The sequence below is a fragment of the Centropristis striata genome, chromosome 10, assembly GCF_030273125.1.
Source record: "Centropristis striata isolate RG_2023a ecotype Rhode Island chromosome 10, C.striata_1.0, whole genome shotgun sequence".
Classification (NCBI taxonomy): Eukaryota; Metazoa; Chordata; class Actinopteri; order Perciformes; family Serranidae; genus Centropristis; species Centropristis striata.
Window position 1 is genome coordinate 16,932,925 of NC_081526.1, and position 20,892 is coordinate 16,953,816.

At 37.4% G+C, this 20,892-nt stretch overlaps 1 protein-coding gene across 3 annotated transcripts in view; it reads left to right on the top strand.

Moving 5' to 3' along the window:
• Positions 1-20,892, top strand: part of itprid2 (ITPR interacting domain containing 2) — a 51,575-nt gene that overhangs the window by 162 nt on the left and 30,521 nt on the right. For 2 of the 3 annotated variants that reach the window (XM_059342799.1, XM_059342800.1), the window contains exons 2-8: positions 8,472-8,597; positions 10,564-10,728; positions 13,036-13,078; positions 15,816-15,865; positions 16,084-16,137; positions 20,148-20,187; positions 20,279-20,374. In XM_059342799.1, coding sequence (XP_059198782.1) covers positions 8,555-8,597; positions 10,564-10,728; positions 13,036-13,078; positions 15,816-15,865; positions 16,084-16,137; positions 20,148-20,187; positions 20,279-20,374 — 491 coding nt within the window. In that variant the 5' untranslated portion in view covers positions 8,472-8,554. Of the gene's footprint in view, positions 1-8,471; positions 8,598-10,563; positions 10,729-13,035; positions 13,079-13,963; positions 14,122-15,815; positions 15,866-16,083; positions 16,138-20,147; positions 20,188-20,278; positions 20,375-20,892 lie in introns of those variants that run through there. The other variant, XM_059342801.1, reaches the window with a different exon arrangement.

Below are 20,892 nucleotides of genomic sequence, written 5' to 3' on the forward strand. Positions count from 1 at the left end.
GTTGTTGTTAGTTTTTGAGGACACGGAGAGTTTTACTGTCAGTTTTCGTGTCAAACAGCAGGAACAAGTAAACAGGACAAACAAGTTAGTCTCCGATTAAAAAAAAGTTTAGTGACACATGGGGATTTAATACTTTTTAATTCGATTTAAAAGATATTTAAATTGATTTACATAATCAGAACCTACTGTCCAAGATATGTGTTGAAGCTGGAAAGTGTCATTTAATCAACTTTAGTACAATGAAGAAGGTACTTCTGTGTCTGCTCTTCTGCATTTCAGATGGGAATATTTTACTTTATTACTAAGTAAGATATTTGCACATAAAACACACTTTTTATGTTGAGCTTTACAGAGTATGATATATTTGATCTTAAACCTCCTAATCTCTGCTTGTTTTGTTGTTTTACATGGCTGTATTATTTATTTATTTATTTGTATTATTTTTTATTTTATTTAAACTATCAAATAATCCAACTTAATCGCAAAATTGTATGGCTTTATTTTTCCTTATTTTAAAGTTTTAATGGCTTTTTTTTTTATATAAAAAAATGTAACTTACAACCTGAATTTGTAGTTGTTTTAACTTTTTTTTGTTTTTTATTACTTTTTAATTATTTAAATGTATCTGCCGAACTAAACTATCTGATCTAATTGCAAAATTTTATGGCTTGTGACATTGCTTATATATATCTCAGAATAACCTTTTACATTACATTTTCTGATTGTAAACATACAAAGAGTTTCTAAAATATTACATGAATGCAAGTTTATTTAATTTCACATCCTGATTCTAAAAAAATAGCTCCACCTCAAACAAACAGAAAATTCCCATTTTTAAAATAATGCATGAGTAATAATAATTCTTACAGACAAATGGGACATTTTTTTCTGCAGAGTTCTTTTAATAAGTTTAAGTACATTTTGTTCATGAATGCATGACTGCTCATCTCCTCATGAACAGGTGGTATTAATCAGGCTGAAACAAAAGTGATTTATGACAGAGTTTAATAATCTGACTTGAGGCATTCGGACGAGCAGCCCTCACATTAGGATACAAACATTTCTGTTTCCCTTTCAAATGTAACGTTGTAATAGGTATAAAGTAGCACAAAGCAGAAATAGTATCTGGTGTTGTATATGTTACATGGCTGCATGTAAGGACATAAGTAGAGCATTTGTTCGGCGTCTCTTTGATCTTCCTGCAGTTTACTTTAACAGTGATGTAACAGTGATGTAAATCGGCTTCGTGTCCTCACGTCCGCACTGTTTAAGTCTGAGTGTTGAGACTGTGTCAGTATGATAAAAGTTCAAGTGCTGTCTCCATGTTGCAGGAAACAGACTGTAAGTTTGGTTTCATTCATTGAGTCGTGACCTCTGAGTCTGGTTTCCATCAGAGTCGACAGTCACTGGGTCATTTATTTGATTTACGATGATATAAAACAGAGAAAAACAGAAAATCCTCACATTTTTTAATACTTTACTGCAAGAGTGCCAGTGGTGGAGGACACTCTTAGTGCAAAAAATCTCTGATAGAAGTGAAGGTTTTACATAGAAAATATTACTTTTTAAATTATATCAGGAAAATGTAAACTGCTCAGAAAAAATGCCCCCCAAAGACTGTTATATATTATATATTATACCATTAGGTTATTATTACTCATGCATGAATGTAAAAGCAGAATTTTAAAGTTGTAGTTGTTTGAGGTGAAGTTCATTTTTATTTTGTACTGGGCATCAATGTATAGTTTCTACTAATTAATATAAATGGTATTCACAGCAACTCTCGCCACTGATAGCCCCATATTAATTATGTCAATACATGTGTTCATTAATTGCTTTTTGAGCTTTTGCAACTGTATATGTACATTTCCAACGTAAGCCACAATCTTTTTGGCAGCAGTGGTGCCCGTCAGAACAGCAATCGCCATAAATACACTGTTTATCCATAGGAAGAAACTGTAAAAACTGGCGTTATAGTTGGCGTGTGAACTCTCAGACGGTCCTTGAATGGATCATGTGTGACAAAGAGAAATAAGACAAAAAAAACAAGAGAGGTTGGTGAAATCATGTGTATATATAAATTCAATTGTAATCCAATTTAAAATAAAAAAGAAAAGATAAATGGAAATTAAGTAATTCAACTTGTGTTTTATTATGATTTATGTCATCATTACTATGTTAAACTGCACAAAACACACTATTGAGTTCTTCCCACTTCTAGCCGTGAGTGTGCTGACTCCATAAAGCTGCAGGACTTGTATATAGCAGTGAAACACAATGCAGGTTCAGAGGTTTAATTTGAATGAGAAGGTACAACATCATTTAGGGGTAGGACAGTGGAAAGTTTTTGACTGTTTGTGGAACAAAACAAACAATTGTAAGATGTCACAGTGGGCTTTAGAAAGCTTTTTTGTGGCATTTTCTGACACTTTAAAGACTAAATAAACCAACCCTTTTCTAGATGTTTGATATTTTTCTCCACAATGAAAATGTGTCACCAGTGAATCCGAATTTTTTTTAAGTTTTACACATATATCCAAGTTTTATTGACTCTGTCCCAATAGTTTAACTGGCCATGCTTGTTATTCTGGATTGTCTATTTTTGTTTTTAGCGCCTCAATACTCAAACCATATATATAATAACACTTATAGAGTATAGAGTTCAACAACACCTCAATAAATCAGTCTCCAAGATGTTCTTGCTTGATAGTTTATAAACTAAAAAAACCAAGCCTTTTCTAGATGTTTCGGTTCTTTTCCCCATAATAAGAATGTGCCACATCGAATCTTTAAAAAATTAATAAAATAATAACAAATAAAACTGTCAGAATCTGAACCAAACACAGCAGAAATTCTCTGGAAACAGCAACTCTAAAACCTCTTTATAGCCTCTTTTAGGCCTTCAGGAGTGTTTGATACTTAAAGACAGATGTTAGGGTGAAGGACGAGCTCTCTGCACTGTCTGTCTCTGTATGTGTGTGTGTGTGTGTTGTTGTTTTCTGACATCCCCGTTTGTTTTGCATTAACAAGATAAATCTAAAAATAAATCCACCACCCCTCCTCTCTCTCTCTCTCTCTCTCTCGCTCTCGCTTGCCGTTTCTCTGACAGGAAGTTGTTCTGTTATTCATCCTAAACACTTGTTTCCTGTTTCACACGTTCTCATTAAATTTGGCTGCATGCTCCTCTTTATTTCACCCTCTTCCTCTCCATCCTTCTCTTCTAGTCCATGACTCCATGTGGATTGTGTATTATACTATTTTTACCTCCCGGCTTTCGTTTTCTCCTCCTCATATTGTAATCTTGGGTTTTATTTTAGTAAAGGGCTCTAAGGGTGTGTCCCTGTATTATCTATTGTTTGCAACCACAAGCCTAATTAGCTTTTATTACATTCCTGTTTGTAAACAGTGTTCAGTCTTCCTCAATAGTAAACTGTGAACTTGTTCCTGTTGCTATCAACGGTTGGCTGACGGCCGGCTGCCTGTCAGGCTGAGCTGAAGCAGTTAGTGGCAAAAGAGCCACTGATAGCATTTATTTTTTAAATTAATTTAGCGTTTAATCTGTTGTTTAAGTTTATGATTGTGATTAGGCATGTTATCTGATAGTTGCCAATATAAAAACTTTTTTTAGAGCCCAAACAACATGGACATGGACAACATTTTTAACCGATGCTGATACTGATTGAAAACAGACCTTTCTGTGGATTGTGCACCAATATTTCTCCACTCAAATACATTTGATTCTTTATTTAAATGATCAGCAATTGACTGATACTGAACATATCGTTGTGATGTTTATTTGGCTATTGTGGCTGTGGAAACTTGTGTTTGGCTTTAAGCTTTGGTTAAAACACAGAACACAGTATGCACAGTACAGTACAGCACTGTACAACAATAAAGGACATGGTTCCAGCATGCACAAATATAGATTTATGGATTTGAAAGACTTTCATGTATATATACTTGGTTGCTGCAGCAGCTCTTTAGTGTCTTACACATGATTTTTCTAGGGTTTTTGTTTTGCCTGCATTTTCATGCAACACAGAAGCATGGCCCCAATAATTTCACCGGTTTCTAATTCTGGACTTCTGGACTTCCTATCTTAAGCAGATGTGGTATGTTTACCACGTTGCTTTAGTGTGATAGTGTGCTTACGTTTGCTCATTTGCATTAACACACATTGCAGCTGAGGCTAAAGGAGTCAGTGTGATAAGTTTTGCATGTATTTGATCCTAAACCAGTGTGCTGGATGTAGTGTTAGATGTAAAGTCAAAGCATCATCGTGAATACGTTAATGTCTGAATCAAATTTCATGACAATCCATCCAATATTTGATGAGATATTTCAGTCTGGAATTAAGTGGTGAACCAAATTGTAACACAACATTTTCATCCCACACTGCTAGCCTAAATATGAAGATTTTCTTTTCTTGTATGACATTTTTTTGTGCTTTTGGCCATTTTAAACCCTCAACTTGGACTCTCAGAGCTTCTGTCGGAGATTCTTTTCTATAGTTATTTTTTTTATTATAAAATGAATGATTAAACATATCTAAAAAAATAAATCGATACAATTGATAATGATGTTAATCATTATATACAGCCCTAAAAACATTTTCAAAGAAATGTGCCTTCCTGATTTGGCACAAACTGTTTCAAACGTCAATACGGAACATTTTTTTTTTTTTACATGGACCTTCTTCCCGGCAGCTTTTGGTTTCAGTTCATTTCCTTGTTAATCAACTTGCAGAGACTTGAAGCTTGTTTCAGACAGATGATCCATCGAAGTCAATATTTACTCTCCTTTTATTTCTTTTGTCGGAGTTATGTTATCATTGTGAGGGAACTGTTTTGAAACCTCCCTGTCCCATCTGAAATATGAAAGATAAGCTGCTGGAAAGAAAACAAACAAAACTCACATGATAACTGTCACCAGGGCTGGAAGAAGTAGATTGTACATTGTCAACAATGTAAAAGTTCTCCATTACAAGTAAACGTCTTGCAATTAATTAACTAGGTATGGAAGTTTTTTTCAGCAATATGTACATCTAGTGTCATCAGAATGTTTCAATTGAATATTAAATTGTTTTAAATGGTAGACTTTGATTATTATTATGATGCATAAGTATGTAAGCAGCAGTAAAACGTTGCAGTTGGTCGAGCTGGAGCAAATTTTACAATTTTATATCCTGTAGCCTAGAATAATTATTTTAGTGACTGCTAACAGTTTATCAGTAAAATCATATTAAAAACTCTAAATGTGGAATAAATTACATGGAGTAATGATAATAAACATGATTTTGGGGCCAGATCAAAGACATTTAATATTTTAACCAGGTGTGATTCTTACTTTAAAATAAGATAATATAGATCTTAATAAATGGCAAAACCCATCAAGTCGCACCTTATTTTAATGACCTACACTACAGGCCAAAAGTTTTGAAGCAAGGTCAATACAGGCCAAATGTTGGGAGGCAACTTACATTTTCTGTTCACAATGGCTTCCTTAAGAACCATTATGTATTATTTGGATTGTTTGATGTGTTTACTGCATGATCAGATTTTACTTTCATTGAATTAATTTTTTTAAATTCAATTTTCCTCAATTTACCTTTTGGTATACATTGGTGTTACCAGACCATTGCTGAATAAATGTTACGAAAAGAAAAGAAGGGCTTAGTTATGGGGTTAAGAAGATTTGCAAGAGTCACAACTTCAGAGCAAAAGTAAAAAACAAATCACAATTTGCATTATTCACTTTAGCTCTCAGGCTTTTGAGAGTTAAGATACTAAAATCCCAATGAATCTCAACTGTGTTCATATCTCTGACAAACTACCGCAGAAATGGCTAGAAAGAAACAGCTGAGTAAAGAAACAAGACTACTCATTTGTACATTAAGGAAAGAAGGATATATTGAAAGAGAATTTGCAAAACGCCTGATGGTGTCCAACAAAGGAGTTCACTACAACCTGAAGAGACTAGAAGAAACTGGAAGTTATGATGATAGAAAATGGTGTGGCAGAAAGAGGTTTACTAAAAAAGCAGAGGATAAACATCATTGTCACCAGTGAGAGAGATTGGCGAAAAAACAGCACCACAAATAAGGGAAGAAATCACCATGACAAGGTCAAAACCCATATCTCTGACAACCGTGATTAGACTGGTCTGAAGGGTTGTATTTGCAACAAAAAAACACTACTTAGTCCAAAGACTAAAAAAAGAGATATGAGCATATAAATATTGGACCTACGAAAGCAAATTTCAACCATTTGGTTCAAATCGCAGTCTATGTCCACAGACAAACTGGTGACCGTCTTAAAACACCTGCATAACACTGATAATAAAGCATGGAGGTGGTAGTGCCATGGTTTGGGGATGTTTTGCAGGTGATAGAATGGGAGATTTGTTTTAAGTAAAGGGTATCATGAAGAAGGAACAGTACCACTCCATCGTCTTCACATCATGCAGTTCCATCTGGACTTGTGGGTCGAAAAATAGTTTTAAAGCAAGATAATGACCCAAAGCATTCTTCTAAGCTCTGTCAGGGTTACCTAGACTAAAAAGAACAGGAAGGTATTCTTCACAAGATGGTTTGCCCCCCCAGTCTCCAGACCTCTCTCCAATTGAGGTTGTGTGGGACGAATTGGATTGATCAGTCCTAAAAATGCACCCCACAAATCAGCAGTCTCTCATTGATGAACTTAAGAAAGCTTGGAATCAGTTCCTGGCACATACCTTAGGAAAATTGAGGAACAAATGCGTCGTATATGCCATGCTGTTGTTAAAGTCAGAGGAGGTTACTTTGAAGAAAGCAGAGTCTCAGCAATAAAAACCTAAGTGCCTGATAATTATAGTTAAAATGTATTCTCATAAGTGACTCTTTATATAATAATCATGTTTTTTGCAAAGTATACCAATGAAACTATTTTTACTACTTTTTTTTGTACAAATTTGATCTTGCTTCCAAACTTTTGGCCTGTAGTGTACTTGATCCAAACATCAAAGGCTCTGAGTCAAAACCATTAAATGATGAATGATGACTATTACAATTTAATGTTCAACTGCTTACTGAGTGCCACGCTCAAAATTGACACAGAGGGATCAGGTGATCGTTTTCAGACAGTTGTTGGAGCTGCAATTACAGAGCTTCTCCTCTCATATATTATCTTATATATTCTTATTCTTATGTCTCATATATTAGCAAAGTTTAGTTTTCAGTTTACTCACAGAATTAAGTAGTGGTTGAATAAGTACCCTAAAAGTAGAAAATACCAAATTTTAATAATACTTAAAATGTAAAACAAAAAGAAGTACTATAAGCAAAATGTATCAAAAAATAAAAAATAGTCATTATGCATAATGACTCTTTGTATATTGAATATTGTATGATTCTGTTTTCATCACTAGAAATGTGTTGCATATAAGAGCAATTTTATGTTGTAGTTTGTCAATATGGATCCAGATTTGAGTTATTTTGAAGGTATTTATGTATTTGAATTGGCTTCTTATTTTCTTGATTAATCGATTAATAATTTGCTCTATAAAATTTCACAAAATTATTAATAAAGTCCAAAGTTATGTCTTTAAATGTCTTGTTTTGTCAGTGCAAAATCCAAAGAAAACAAGAAAAGGCTTTTTTGCATTAAATACTACAATTGTTGGGGATTATTTTTCTGTCTTAATCCACTAATTGATACATTAGTGTTACAGTGCTGCATCATATTATATTTTGTTCTTTAAATGTATGAAATAACTATAAATGTCAATTAAACTGAGTAAAAAGTACAATATTTTCCTTTTGAAAGTAGCATAAAATGTGTCTAATACAACTTACATTTCCCTAATAAAGTAAATACAAGTACCTCAAGTAGCTTTGGCTTGTTTGTGTGTGTGTGTGTGTGTGTGTGTGTGTGCGTGTGCGTGTGCGTGTGTGTGTGTAATCTCAGCTGGTCTCCGTGTGGGTAACTTGGTCATTAATAATAAAAGCTACTTCTCAGCTTCTCGTCTAACAACAAAACGTTTTCACTCAGTTTTGCCCGCTCAGGTTAGAACACGCTTTATTTAGAGATCATTTATGCACCTCATGTGCTGCATGTGTAGCTTGTTGCTTGTTTGCCTCTTAATTGCATATTTCTATTGACAGTTCATTGCTTTGCATGTCTTGTATTATGTGCCTCTGTGTTGCATGATTGTCAGTAGTAGACAGTTAATTAGCATCAAGTAACGTAGTATGATTATATCCTTAAAATTACCTGTTTACCTAATTTTTGCTCTGCTTGTTTACACTATTTCACTAACATAAATTTTATATATAGTTTTATTCTTTTTCAGTTGTAACTTTTGTCCATGGATGACAGATGAATCCTTTTGACCTACTCCGCCATGTTTGCAGCAATGTTTATTAATGTGCTTTGTTCCTGTTAAATAAACCAATGCATGAATAATATTAATTTTCTCTCTGTCATTCTCTGCAGGAGTGTTACCTGCTGCTGATGTTGCTGTAGAGTGGTCAGTCTCAATCGACTGACTGACTTTAACCACACACAGACTGGCGGATATGGAGAGTGGATCTGTGGGGATGGACACCAGCACGGCTCCAGGTGGGTCAGTTAGCTTTAGCAGTAGTAGTTAGCTAAAAGTTATGGACATAAATAATGACTGCTTGTGTCAGCTCCACGCTCATTTAAACTTGCTGCAATTTTTGTTCAACGCAGCTCAAAATATTATAACATTTTCCCCAACTTATCTGCTTTCTGCCTCTCATCCTGAGCCTGTCATCCAACCTCTTTGGTTTTAAAAGTGGAAGCTTGCGCATAACTTTGTTGCATTATTTTGAAACTGTGTTTCAGATTAATTCAAATGCGGGAGTGCATTGTTGTGATCGTGATTAATACTATTATATACGTGTGTTTTGGTCATTTGAGCATGATTAAACATGCCGCTTTTAATATGGCTATAAAAAAGCCTATTGCATTTTGGTTTTTTTTGAAGGTGTGGGGGATTGGGGGTGCATCAACCCGGTTGGGACATAGAAGGGCGTGCACGGCTAAAAAAAGTTTGGGAACAACTGGCTTAAAGTAATGGATAAACAGACTAATTAGCTAAAATTAACAACGATTTGGAATGATTATCTTAAAGTAAGCAGATAAACCGTTAGCATCATTTGGCTAAAATTAATAGATAAACCGTTAGCATTGTGGCTAAAATTAACAGATAAACCGTTAGCATTGTGGCTAAAATTAACAGATAAACCGTTAGCATGGTTGGCTAAAATAGGGTGACCATATTTTGATTTCCAAAAAAGAGGACAATCGGCACGGCCTCGAGACACAAATTCAGACAGGCTTCTCTGAGGTTGATGAACATGCTTTATTATGCTTCAATGGTGCAAAATTAAGTTCTGTAATAAAATAAAATGAAATCTGTAAAAACTTGTAACAAAATAATAGCTCTCGTAGACTCTTTTCAAATAAATGAATAAATAATATGAAATAATGTTCTAAATATGAACTTCTGTTAGAAAATCTAGCTTCAATAATATATCTCTTAATAACTGCAATAAGATAAATAATAGAAGAGTCTCACAAAGATACTAACTTAACAAACAAAAAGGATCTATACTTTTCATCTTTAGTTGTCTTTGAGCTTTGAGCTTTGAGATCTCCAGCACCTTTATTAGACACTGAGACATATGTGCCAGCATTGCACACGGTGCACTCCGCCTCCCACCTGTCCCGACCGGGACGGTACGTCGGAAATTTTTTTTGCAGTTCATCTGTGAAGCTGCACTTACGCTTCGGCATTTCCAGTGCAATGCTGCTCCGCTGTTCGATCTGCCCTCTGTCTGCTCTGCTCTCTGTCTCTCTCTGTGTGTGTGCGCGGCGCTGACCCGCCCACTAGGCAGCCTCTTGGTAATTACGTCTCGCAAAATTGTGTGCAAAGCACCAGTCAATTTACGTGCACGTGTACTGGTCCTATGAAAAACAGTGAATACCGGACATTTTCGTGAATTTATAAAACCCTGCCGGATGCCCCGGACAGGACGTAAAAAGTGGACATGTCCGGGCAAAAGAGGACGCTTGGTCACCCTAGGCTAAAAGTTACAGATAAACCGTTAGCATGGTTGGCTAAAAGTTACAGAGTAACAGTGTTTCTACAAAATTTTGCAAAATCTTTGGCCGGTTACTTAACATTCATTTGAAAACAGTCAAACTAAGTACATTTGGAACATGATTTATGGCTACTTTTCACGAGTCAACGTTGAAGCTCAGGTGACTTTGGTATTTACCACTGTGAGTCTTAGATATATTGGACTTTGATGGGATATTATGTTGCCATTAACGTTGGGCCCTCAGTCATGTCTCTATTGTTCTTTATCAAAGTGGTGGTTGAAAAGAACAGTTAGGTGACCTAAATGTACAGTGCGAGGACCGAGTCACCTGCTGTTTGTATCTGTATTCAATCAGTTGCAGTTTCTGTTTGTCAGGTTGAATACCTGCCAAACCTGATTGATGACTTCATAGTCGTCCGGCTGCTTGACTGATTGTTTGCTTGATTGATCCTCAGAGCGCAGAGTGCAGTCAGACTACAACTTGGCCTGTCTGCGGCGTCGGGCCTGGGCCCAGAGCAGAGACTCCCTCTGGCAGGAATCAGAAGCAGAGAGCGGCAGTTCCCAGGAGCCCCAACAGGACCAGGGGGACAGGGAAGAACAAAGACTCTCAGAAGAACCAGGTTAGATTGACCTCAAATTAATGTTGTAATGGGGATTCTGTAAAAATCTAAAATGTTTACTGTATTCCTAAAAAGCAAAATAAATCACATTAACACTGTATTTCCTGCAGCCCCTTTGGCTGTGTGCCAAATCAGTGCAGTATATGGCCCTTTATCAGACGATTTTATCTTATCACATTTTTTCAGTCATATATTTCAGCTTATAAGCAACAAGCATATGCAGAACAGAAAGGCAGCATATTTAAGGGAGCATGGAGATAAGATTTTCGACAGTTTAGTTGGTCTTGTTGGTCACGATAATCCCGCCCCCAGCTCCTGACATAAACAGTTCATGGTTGGAGACCAGCAACGAGTTGGTGCCACTGTAGAACCAGTTTTCCTGGCTGAGAGCCGGTTCTTTGGCTGTCCAAATGTGAAAAACTGATTTGAGATTATGCACCGGCTCCGAACCGGCCCTCCAGCTGCCTCGGGCGAAAAGGGGTAAATGTTGCCCATTGGCTCAGAAACTGCTAAAAGAATGTGGCCATTTACAGCACAGGCCGTGTTGTCTACAGTGTGTTTTGAGTGCATTCACACCTGTAGCTTGTGGTTTGATCACCCAAGATGCCTGTTAATGTCAGGTCTAAACAAGCATGGTAAATATTATACTCTTGTTAAACATCAGCATGTTTGCATTGTCACTGCGAGCATGCTGACGTCAGCATTTAGCTGGGAAAAAAAAGGATAGCTGTGTTCTCGCAGAGCCTCCGGCATGGTGACAGACTCTTTGTGTTAAACATGCAAAATCTTCGGATGTCACTGGGAGGATTTCTTTCTTTCACCTCTTTTGAATACTTGTATCAGTGTTTTGGACGTTTACACTTCACAAGAGCTAGCCTAAGGTTCAGTTCACACAGGTTGATATTAACTAGTTATCGTTCATTTTTCTTTTTCTTTTTTAATGCTTCCATTCGATCTTTTGTTTCAAATTCTTTGCTGATGTGGCTGCTGTACCGACTTGTTGTTTCAGACCAGATGGGTAAGATTTGCATTAAAATGTAAGATTGAGTGAATGTGATAACTGTTGACTTTAAGCCGAAAGAATCCATAGTTGCTGGTAATAACTTACATTAGTTGTTGGCGTTGGTAATAAACACAAATGAGTTTATATTTCAAATCGATGGATGTAAAATTGAAGGCTTTGAGAAGGACTCTTAAATGTTCTGTTTTGTTGCTGTAACAAAAAGCAACCCCAGCACATTCAGCTGAGTCACCAGTTAACACGGTCACTAGTTACACCGTAACACCGGCCTTAACAGAAGGGAACTGTGGGAAGGAAACACTATTCAACAAGGAGACAAACTTCATTACAACACTGGCAGGCCTGGTGCCGTCAATCAGCATTAATGTCATTGCAACATGATCGATATGGGATTTTTGAGACTGGTGCCGATACTGATGTTAGAGGGGAAATTAATCGATAACCAATATGGTGGTAATTTTTTGAGCTGGAATTAAAATAGACTTTTCTTATGAATATTGTGCAGCTATTTTTTTACCACTCTGCAAATCACCCAGAGAGCTTCTTTCTCAAACATAAAAAAAATAAATACAATTTAACATTGTTATACATTATTATAAACAATATATTATATTTTCCGCTAATTCTATAAATGATAATTGAGGGGGAAAAAAGAATAAACATAAATAAATAGCTGAATAAACATCATTACTGTATTTTCTGCATTATATATTGTGTAAAAAAGTTTTTGTAATGACACTTATCAGACAGAATATACACCGATATGCCTTTGATAATATCGACTGATAATATGTGTCAACCGATATATATGTTGGGCTCTAAAAAATGTGCACTCTTTTAACGCATTCATGCACAACACTGACTTGGACTTGGATAATACATTTTGTCGTTCACAAAGCAAAACTGCACAAACATTCACTGGTTTACAAAAGACGTCACACTGAACTCAGGGAAACTATGATGGGCACATTGAGTCCACGCTTGTCATATGAAATGTGCTATATAAATAAACATGACTTGGCTTTCTCTAAACAACTAATTAATTAATGGACAAATTGACAGATGATGAAAATAATGAACAGCTCCAGCCACAGCAGCGTGAACAGGAATTAAATGTGTCTTGTTCAGATGTAAACTGTGGTGAAATTACGGCCTGTTGGCACCGTGACTATAATCAGCTGAGATGTTGAGTTATATCCTGAAGTAGTTTTATAGCATGTTGTAATCGCTGTTGCACACAGCATCTGCTGGCTTATTGCTGTAACATGTGTCTCTCTCTCTGTCAGGGCGAGTTCCTAACAAGATCACCAGCTGGCTGATTGAATGCAGGTACAGTACAGCCTGTATATTCCACAAAATGTTTACCATGTCATATTTTTCAGTACAACCTCTACCTTTGCTACATCTCATGAAGCAGGTTGCCTAGAAGGAGTAAAATCAATCAACAAACAGATTGTTGATAAGAAAATGATCAGCAGGAGTATACAGTAAACACACTCAGTAGTTCAGGAACTGAAATATGGAACAAATGGGTCATTCACATGTTTACTCAACTTATAGGTTGAGTGGCAAACTGGTTTATTGATATGTTTTCCTGGTGTCTGTAGGTGTGTGTGTTTAGTAGCGGTGTTATCAGCTGCTGACGTAGAACCGACACACCTAGACATATACAACACACACACACACACACGCACACACATGCACACACACACACACACACACACACACACACACACACACACACACATGCACACACACACACACACACACACACACACACACACACACAAAGGGAGCAGACCAACGCCCAGAGATAGGGCACATAGAGCCGTTCAGACGAATGAAAGAAGGGAAAGAAAGATGCAGGAAGAAGCCGACAGAAGACGGAAAGAAAAGAGAGTAAACAGAGGAGGGGTTTCTCCTGCTAAGTCAACATTGTTATCACGCACACACGTACAGAGACATGGTGTATGCTGCTGTCACTCACATCGCTGGTGGCTCTACAGTGCTCTGACGTGTCCGTGTAGCGTCACCGTGGTAACATGACCAGCAGAGTCACAATCACAGGTTACTATAACAACAGCCGGGCTGGGGCTTGAGGCCAACATGGCTGCTGGTCGAAAGTGGGAGGATTGGCAAACACTGCGACTGCGCACTGTTATACAACCCTGTGTGTGTGTGTGTGTGTGTGTGTGTGTGTGTGTGTGTGTTAAATGGTGGCATGAAGTTTGTCCCATTGATAAGAGTGGCAGGTTGTGTAACAGCTCAGTGTTTCCAGCGTCCGGCTGCAGAGAGCAGCTCAGACCTGCTAGCTTACTGCTACTGTCAGCTTACCTGATCTGTCAGATAGTTAGCCTGGGACAACTAGCCTGGTCAGTGGGACAGCTGGAATGGGTACCAAAAAAGAAACAGGATTTAGCATGGGATGCTTAGTCAAGCCTGGACTGCATTAAGTAGCCTGGTCTGACTAGGAGCCTGAGATTGTTAGCCTTTCAACTGACAGACTGCTTATTTTGGGATTGTTGTCCTTCACCTAACTGACAGTTAGTGCTAGAATAGTTATCCTGAGAGGCACAACGCACTGGGATAGTTAGCCTTAGCCCGACAGAAAGTCAGCAACTGGATAGTTAGCTGTCGAGTTAGCTTTGGGATTGTTATGTCTTAGCCCGACAGAAAGTTAGTGCTAGGATAGTGAGCATTCATCTGACAGGCATTTTGCCTGGGTTAGTAAGCTTCACTTTGTTTACTTAGTCTTAGCCCGATAGACAGTTAGCACTGGACTAAGGCAAACTGCCTTAGCCTAACAGGCTGTGCGCGCAGAGATAGTTTACCTTAAATTAACTGACAATTAGCGATAGTTAGCCTAAGCCTAACTGACAGTTAGCATTGAGCTAGTTAGCCTTAGTCTAACTGACAGTTAGCATTGAGCTAGTTAGCCTTAGTCTAACTGACAGTTGGCGGAGAGATAGTAAGCCTAAGCCTAACTGACAGTTAGCATTGAGCTAGTTAGCCTTAGTCTGACAGTTCGCAGAGAGATATTAAGCCTTAGTCAGTTAGCATAGAGATAGTTATCCTTAGCTCAACAGACAGCTGGCACTGAGATGGTTAGCCTTCACTGGACAGGCATTTTTAGTTAATTAGCTTTAGTCTGAAAGGTAGTTAGCGTAGAAATAGTTCGGCTTAGCCTGACAGACAGTCACCTGACAGGTATTTTGCCTGGGTAGTTAGCTCTAGCCCGGAAGGCAGTTAACACTGAGGTAGTTAGCTTTAGCCTGACAGATAACTGATGCTATGCTGATAGCAGTTAGCTCTGGGATAGTTAGCCTCACCCCAACAGAGAGTTAGTGTCAAGATAGTAAGCCTTTTCTAACAGAACAGCTAACGTTGGGATAGTTATCGTTTACATAACAGGCAGTTATCTTGGTGGGGGGGTCACTTTTCTGAGTGACATGTAGTTAGTGTTTGGATATATGACCTTGACTTGACGATGAGGTTAATTTTGGGATAGTTTATCTTAGTCTAACTGGCAGTCAGCGTGGAAATGTAAGCTGTCACCAGACAGGCACTCAATGTTGGGACAGTTAGCCTAATAGGTTGTGGTAGATGATATAGACTTGTCAGTACTCGGTGTGATAATGAGGATTGCAGTCCTAGGAATTATCCCGACGAGGTGTTGTTTTTAGATATATAGTTTTTTTTAATATACACGCTATTTTTGCTGGTAGAGTTCGCTTTATATCAGCCAGTAGTAAGTCTGGGATACATTTGGTTGTTGAGGGTTTGCATGCGATTATTACTTAAAGTATGACCATTAGTTACCTTGTTTAGGTGTATAGGCTGGTTTATTGTTAGCTAGCCTAACCTAGTAAAGACTGTTTAAGGTATTTTGTGCAAGCCCAATGTAGCGGTAAGATAACAGCAGATAAGCATTGAGGCTGAAACACACCGGCATGAAATGTATCAATGTAAACCCACATGCTGGCAGTCTGTTGGATGTTTATGTTTTACTGGTCAGTTTATGGTTTGGGTGGATTTATAACTCTCTGTGTCTTTGTCTTTTGTGCAGGACTCCCCTCGGCGCCTCTCTAGATGATCAAACTGCTTCTCCTAGCAAAGGTAATCCACATTTTCTGTGTGTGTTGTTTATACATTACATTGTGAGGAAATCAACTTTTTGGGACACTTTTTAAAAAACAAGAATTTGCTTTTGGTTAATGCTAGAAGTTAAGTGTCTGACTTTATAGAGAGATTTCTTCCACCTTATGTAACTATATTTTTACTGAAGGGATTTCATAACTCATACTTCTTTGTGTGTACTTTGTGTGTGAGAACAGGAGTGCTGAAGAACGGCTGCAGCTTTGAAGATGACCTTTCCCTGGGAGCTGAAGGTCAGTACAGAGAAAAACTCACAATACAAACAAGATTACATATTTCTTCTCATTGTTAACAGTTTCCCCCGTGTTCTGCTAATTATTGTTTTAAATGACGCCGCTAACTTTAGGAACTCTTTGACATTTTGGTAAAACCTCTTATTCTCCATCTTACCCAGAGTCAGATGAGAAGACTGATATTAGCAGGACTTTCCCACAGACGTTGAGGATTTGACATTAACTGCAAACCTAAATATTGGTTTGAGGGTGATAGATTTATTACTACCCAACAACTCTTATATCTCCATTAATAAATAATGTAATAATACATAGTGTTAAGATACACATTCACCAGTAAACAATCTAAAATAAAAATGATAAAAGTGTCCTTTCATAGACTTTATCAGTGCATAAATTGATCGTGCTTTCTACCAGAGGGGAACAGTGAGTACACATATTGAGTCTGATAAAGGGCAAGATTGTCGTCAACGGCTGTTATTAATGTGGTCTAACAATCTGTGTTTTCAAGAACAGGGTCCAGTTTCATAAAGATAGATGCAAACTTGTTTTTCAATTTTGAGTGTCTTAGGTAGAACTAATTTGGCCAAAAACACACAAAACGATTGGGTATCGGAGGAAAAAGAAAAAGTATAATCCGTTACAGTCTATTTGCCTAAATTATCAGGTAAATTCTTAACAGAACTCTGAGCAACACGCCCTAAAGAGAGATGTGTCACAAATAAAACTGATGAGCAATAGAGTGACATTTTCAAAATTAAAAACAAACAGCAGTATTGCAGTCACTTACAGTGACTGAGTCATGTTGTTTGCTATGTATTACTTCCTTTAGGGAAGTAGAATATTTGTTTCACAGTAAGAGCATGATGTATTTAAGATGGTGAGAAAAAATACAGTGTCAATATGTATATATGTATATTAATATTATTAAATAAAAGTAATCCTTTATTATTTGTCTCAAATGTAGCTTAACCACGTCATGTGATATCCTTCTACCGCTGACTACACTTTAAAAACAAATATTACAGGGAATTGCAGATGAACATTGTAAGAAAGGCTGTGCCTCTAAAGCACAAAAGGTACATACTTATTGAAAGTTATTGTGTTACTTATCTTGCTGTAATTATCAACTTAAAACTACTCCTGTACAGCTGAAAGAGAACATAACAAATTGTAAAATAAAGCAGATATCTTAAAGTACAAACAGGGATGGAGAAAGACACAGAAAGAAACTAAACTTCAAACCACAGATGTTCAGTCAGAAGCTACAAAGACACAGAGACTTTGAAAGCTTTCCGGTCTTTTGCACAGACATGAGTTGAGTTGCAACACAGACTTTTACTGTGATCCGACACTTCTGTGTTTGTGGTAATCACTCGTCCACACTGCTCTCTTCTCAACAAAGTACGTCTCGTACAGACCTGCCACCCTCAAAGAATAAACAAAATTAAACAAGTCTCTCTCGTGGCATTGTAGATGCACTTTAAGTGGGAACATATCGGTCCGAATAGGCATGTCACGTTGAAGACACTTTTGCAAACACACATAACAGAGTTTCGATTTTTGATCACAGCTTTGGCCTGTGATACAATGAGTAAAGCAGCTTGATCACATGTGCAACTGACAAAAACAACAGTCAGTAGAATCAACACAGCACGGGGTGATCTACAACGATGCACCGCTCCATCTTCATTCCTCAGTCCTGTTTTTTCATGAAGGGAAAAGTCAACAATCACAGAGGTGTGGAAACACACTGCATGCATGACTGCTGACTGACTGACTGACTGACTGACTGTGTGTGTGTGTGTGTGTCATTCCTCTGACCTGCTATGAATACATCACTAATGGCAATCATAGCAAGAAGGTGTATGTGTTATTGACTTCACAATAGACTGTAATGACTTTATGTTGAAGTGCTGCATACTGACATGAAGGAATGCTGTGAGAGAGAGAGAGAGAGAGAGAGAGAGAGAGAGAGAGAGGTCAGCTGGTGGAATCTGGGACTGAATAGATGCTAATGAGTCGATGCTGAGAGGCCACACAGGTTTGAGATTTAATCGGAGACACCTTGTTCAGGAACAGCAAGAACTTGCAGAGTCAGGTGGAAATGTTTGAGTGTCAGCTCCACAAGCTACCCCTTTCACACAAGAAGTCATGTGATCCATTTTTCTTTGAAAATGTTGGTCATACCTGCTTTAAGTAGGTAGAAAACCTAGATATATATATATGTAAAGAGACAAAAACATAAAAAATTTTTTTACATTACATAAGGAATAATGTTGTGGTATTTGGAGTAACTCTCTGGACCTAAGCGTATGTTTTTTTTTTTTAATGATCCTCAAACATACACTGTTTATTGTAGAAATAAACTGTCAAAACAGGCTTAAAAAAATGACCAAAACGAAGCTTAGAATTGGGATCAAAATCACTTTATTCTACATGTCTCATTAAAAACATTGTCAAAAATAAACCATTTAGAATAACTGGATCCTGTTAAAAACATTAAATTCTGTGCTCCTGAGCGACACTGTGAAGCCACGATTGAGTTTTTGTATAGCATGTGGGGATACAAATTTCCCCCCAATATTCAGGACACTTCTTTTTAGGTGCAGGAAATACGCAGTGATTAAAAATAAAAAAATGGCAAAAAACGCCCTGAAACAGCTTGGGGTTCAGAGAGTAAAAAGCTTTTAATTTCTTAACGTTCCTGCTGTCTCTGAATTTTGCGCCATGTTTCATTTTCACACACCACAACTGTTAAACACTTGCAGCCTTTCTCCTGTTGAGCTTTGTGTTTATGTGGACATTATGGTGAAAAGATAATGGTATCATTTGTTAGATCTGGGTGAAGTATTTGTAGGAAACCACTTTAACAGAGTGGCTCTGTCTGCTTCTTGTCATCAGCCTAAATCTCACCTACTGTTGTCATGTCCTGGCAGTAAAGTGCCTTAATCGTGCTGAGAATGGCGATAGCTTTAGTGGTGCAGAGGACTTTGGAGATGTCATGTATGAACAGATCCTAATGGGCTGTAATGATGTCAAACATTATCAGGACAGGATGGGAGGGGATTAAAGTGTCACTGTGTGAATGGTATGGAAGTTAATCAGTTTATTTAAGGATTCAAGGGTGAATAGGATGGAAGTGAATCAGTGAATTAGAGCAGGTTTGGTGAGCGGTTGTCTCGTTTAGCCTCTTGAAGCCAGAAAAAACACTGTGGATTCAAAGGAAGACGAAGATATTCAGATGAAATTAAATGGAAAAAAAAAAAGACTCAGAGATAGTCAGTGGCAGGACGACAAGTCACAACATGTTCTTTCAAACTGGAAAAGAAAACAACAGTCACACCTGCAGCTGGTGATGATAAGTGCTTTCACTTCTGTGACAGAATGAAAGATATCACTTTCATTTATAAAGTCAGAACTGCAGCAGATTTTATCCTCAAAGTTCTTAGTAAAATTTGAAATATGGGTCCTTATTTTCAGACCAAGGTGGAAAAAAACCTGCTTCTAATTGTTTAACTGACAGCTGTTGTTAGCAGTTTGTATCTGTTATACCTGTCATACATAAAATGTAATTTGCTCAGTGAGTTGGTCGAAAAGGAAGTCTCTGACTTCCTTTTATGCTTCCAGCTGACTCGTTTTCAACAAGAATGTTGTAAAAGTGTCTTTAATATACACATTATGGTTACATACATGATATAGACCAAAGCTAAACCAGCATATCCCAGGGAAATTTTGGCATATTGAAGATGGTAAATAAAGAAACAGCATTTTTTTTATTGGCATAAAGAGCTAGTGAGTCCTAGTGTTATATGTATGAGGAAACATTTGAGATTAAACCTTATAATGATGGTGATGATAGCTGTGTGTGAAATCTCCAACATTTTCTGACTTGTAATGACAAAAATATCAAGGAAAAGCATTGATAGATTAATTATTAATGGGAGTAATGTACTGTATGTTGTTTATTGATTTATGAATAACCTTAATTTCCTCGTTTTTCTCTGCAGCCAACCATCTTCAGTCCAGTAACAGTAAAACCGAATCCTGGTGAGTTCACTTTTATTTCATTCTTCACAGTCAGTGAATAAAATTGAACACAGCTGGTTTGTAACTCACTTCTGCATGCGCTTCTGTGTAGTTTTGGTCTTGCGGCAGATCAGAAGAGGAGTCAGTATAAAGAGAGAGGAAGAAGTATGAACTCCACAGGATCGGGGAAGAGCAGCACTGTGTCCAGGTCAGTTCACCTCGTCAGTGAAGAGTTTCTGCAGGAAGTAACGCAGTGATCTCAGGTAGAGAGCGGTGAGACACAAAGGGCTGTTATTGAACTTCAAACCAGTTAAATGACGCTACAGAGAGCTTGTTTGTACCCAAACAGAAAAACTAACAAGAGGTGTTGTGGAGGCACAGCAAACAATGTAGGTGTGGTCTGAAGATGAAATCTGATTGGGCACAATGAATGTAAAAAGGAAAGGAAAGGAAAAGTAATAATTCAGTTGACAGAACTTATGATTAATTTTTATGATTTTCTTCTGGTTCAATGCAGCAGATTCTTTCCACTTCTTCACAGGTCCCTAAAATCCTTCATATGAAACAATCTGAGAAGGAAATCATTTTTCAGTAACACAACACAGTGTATTTACATTCAGTTACTTCCTCTATTTATAGTAGTTTTATTGTTAGTGGCAGAGTCTGCCATCCCCATGAGGGATTCATAGGAAATGCTGGAGCACGTAATCCAGCGTTACTGTTTGT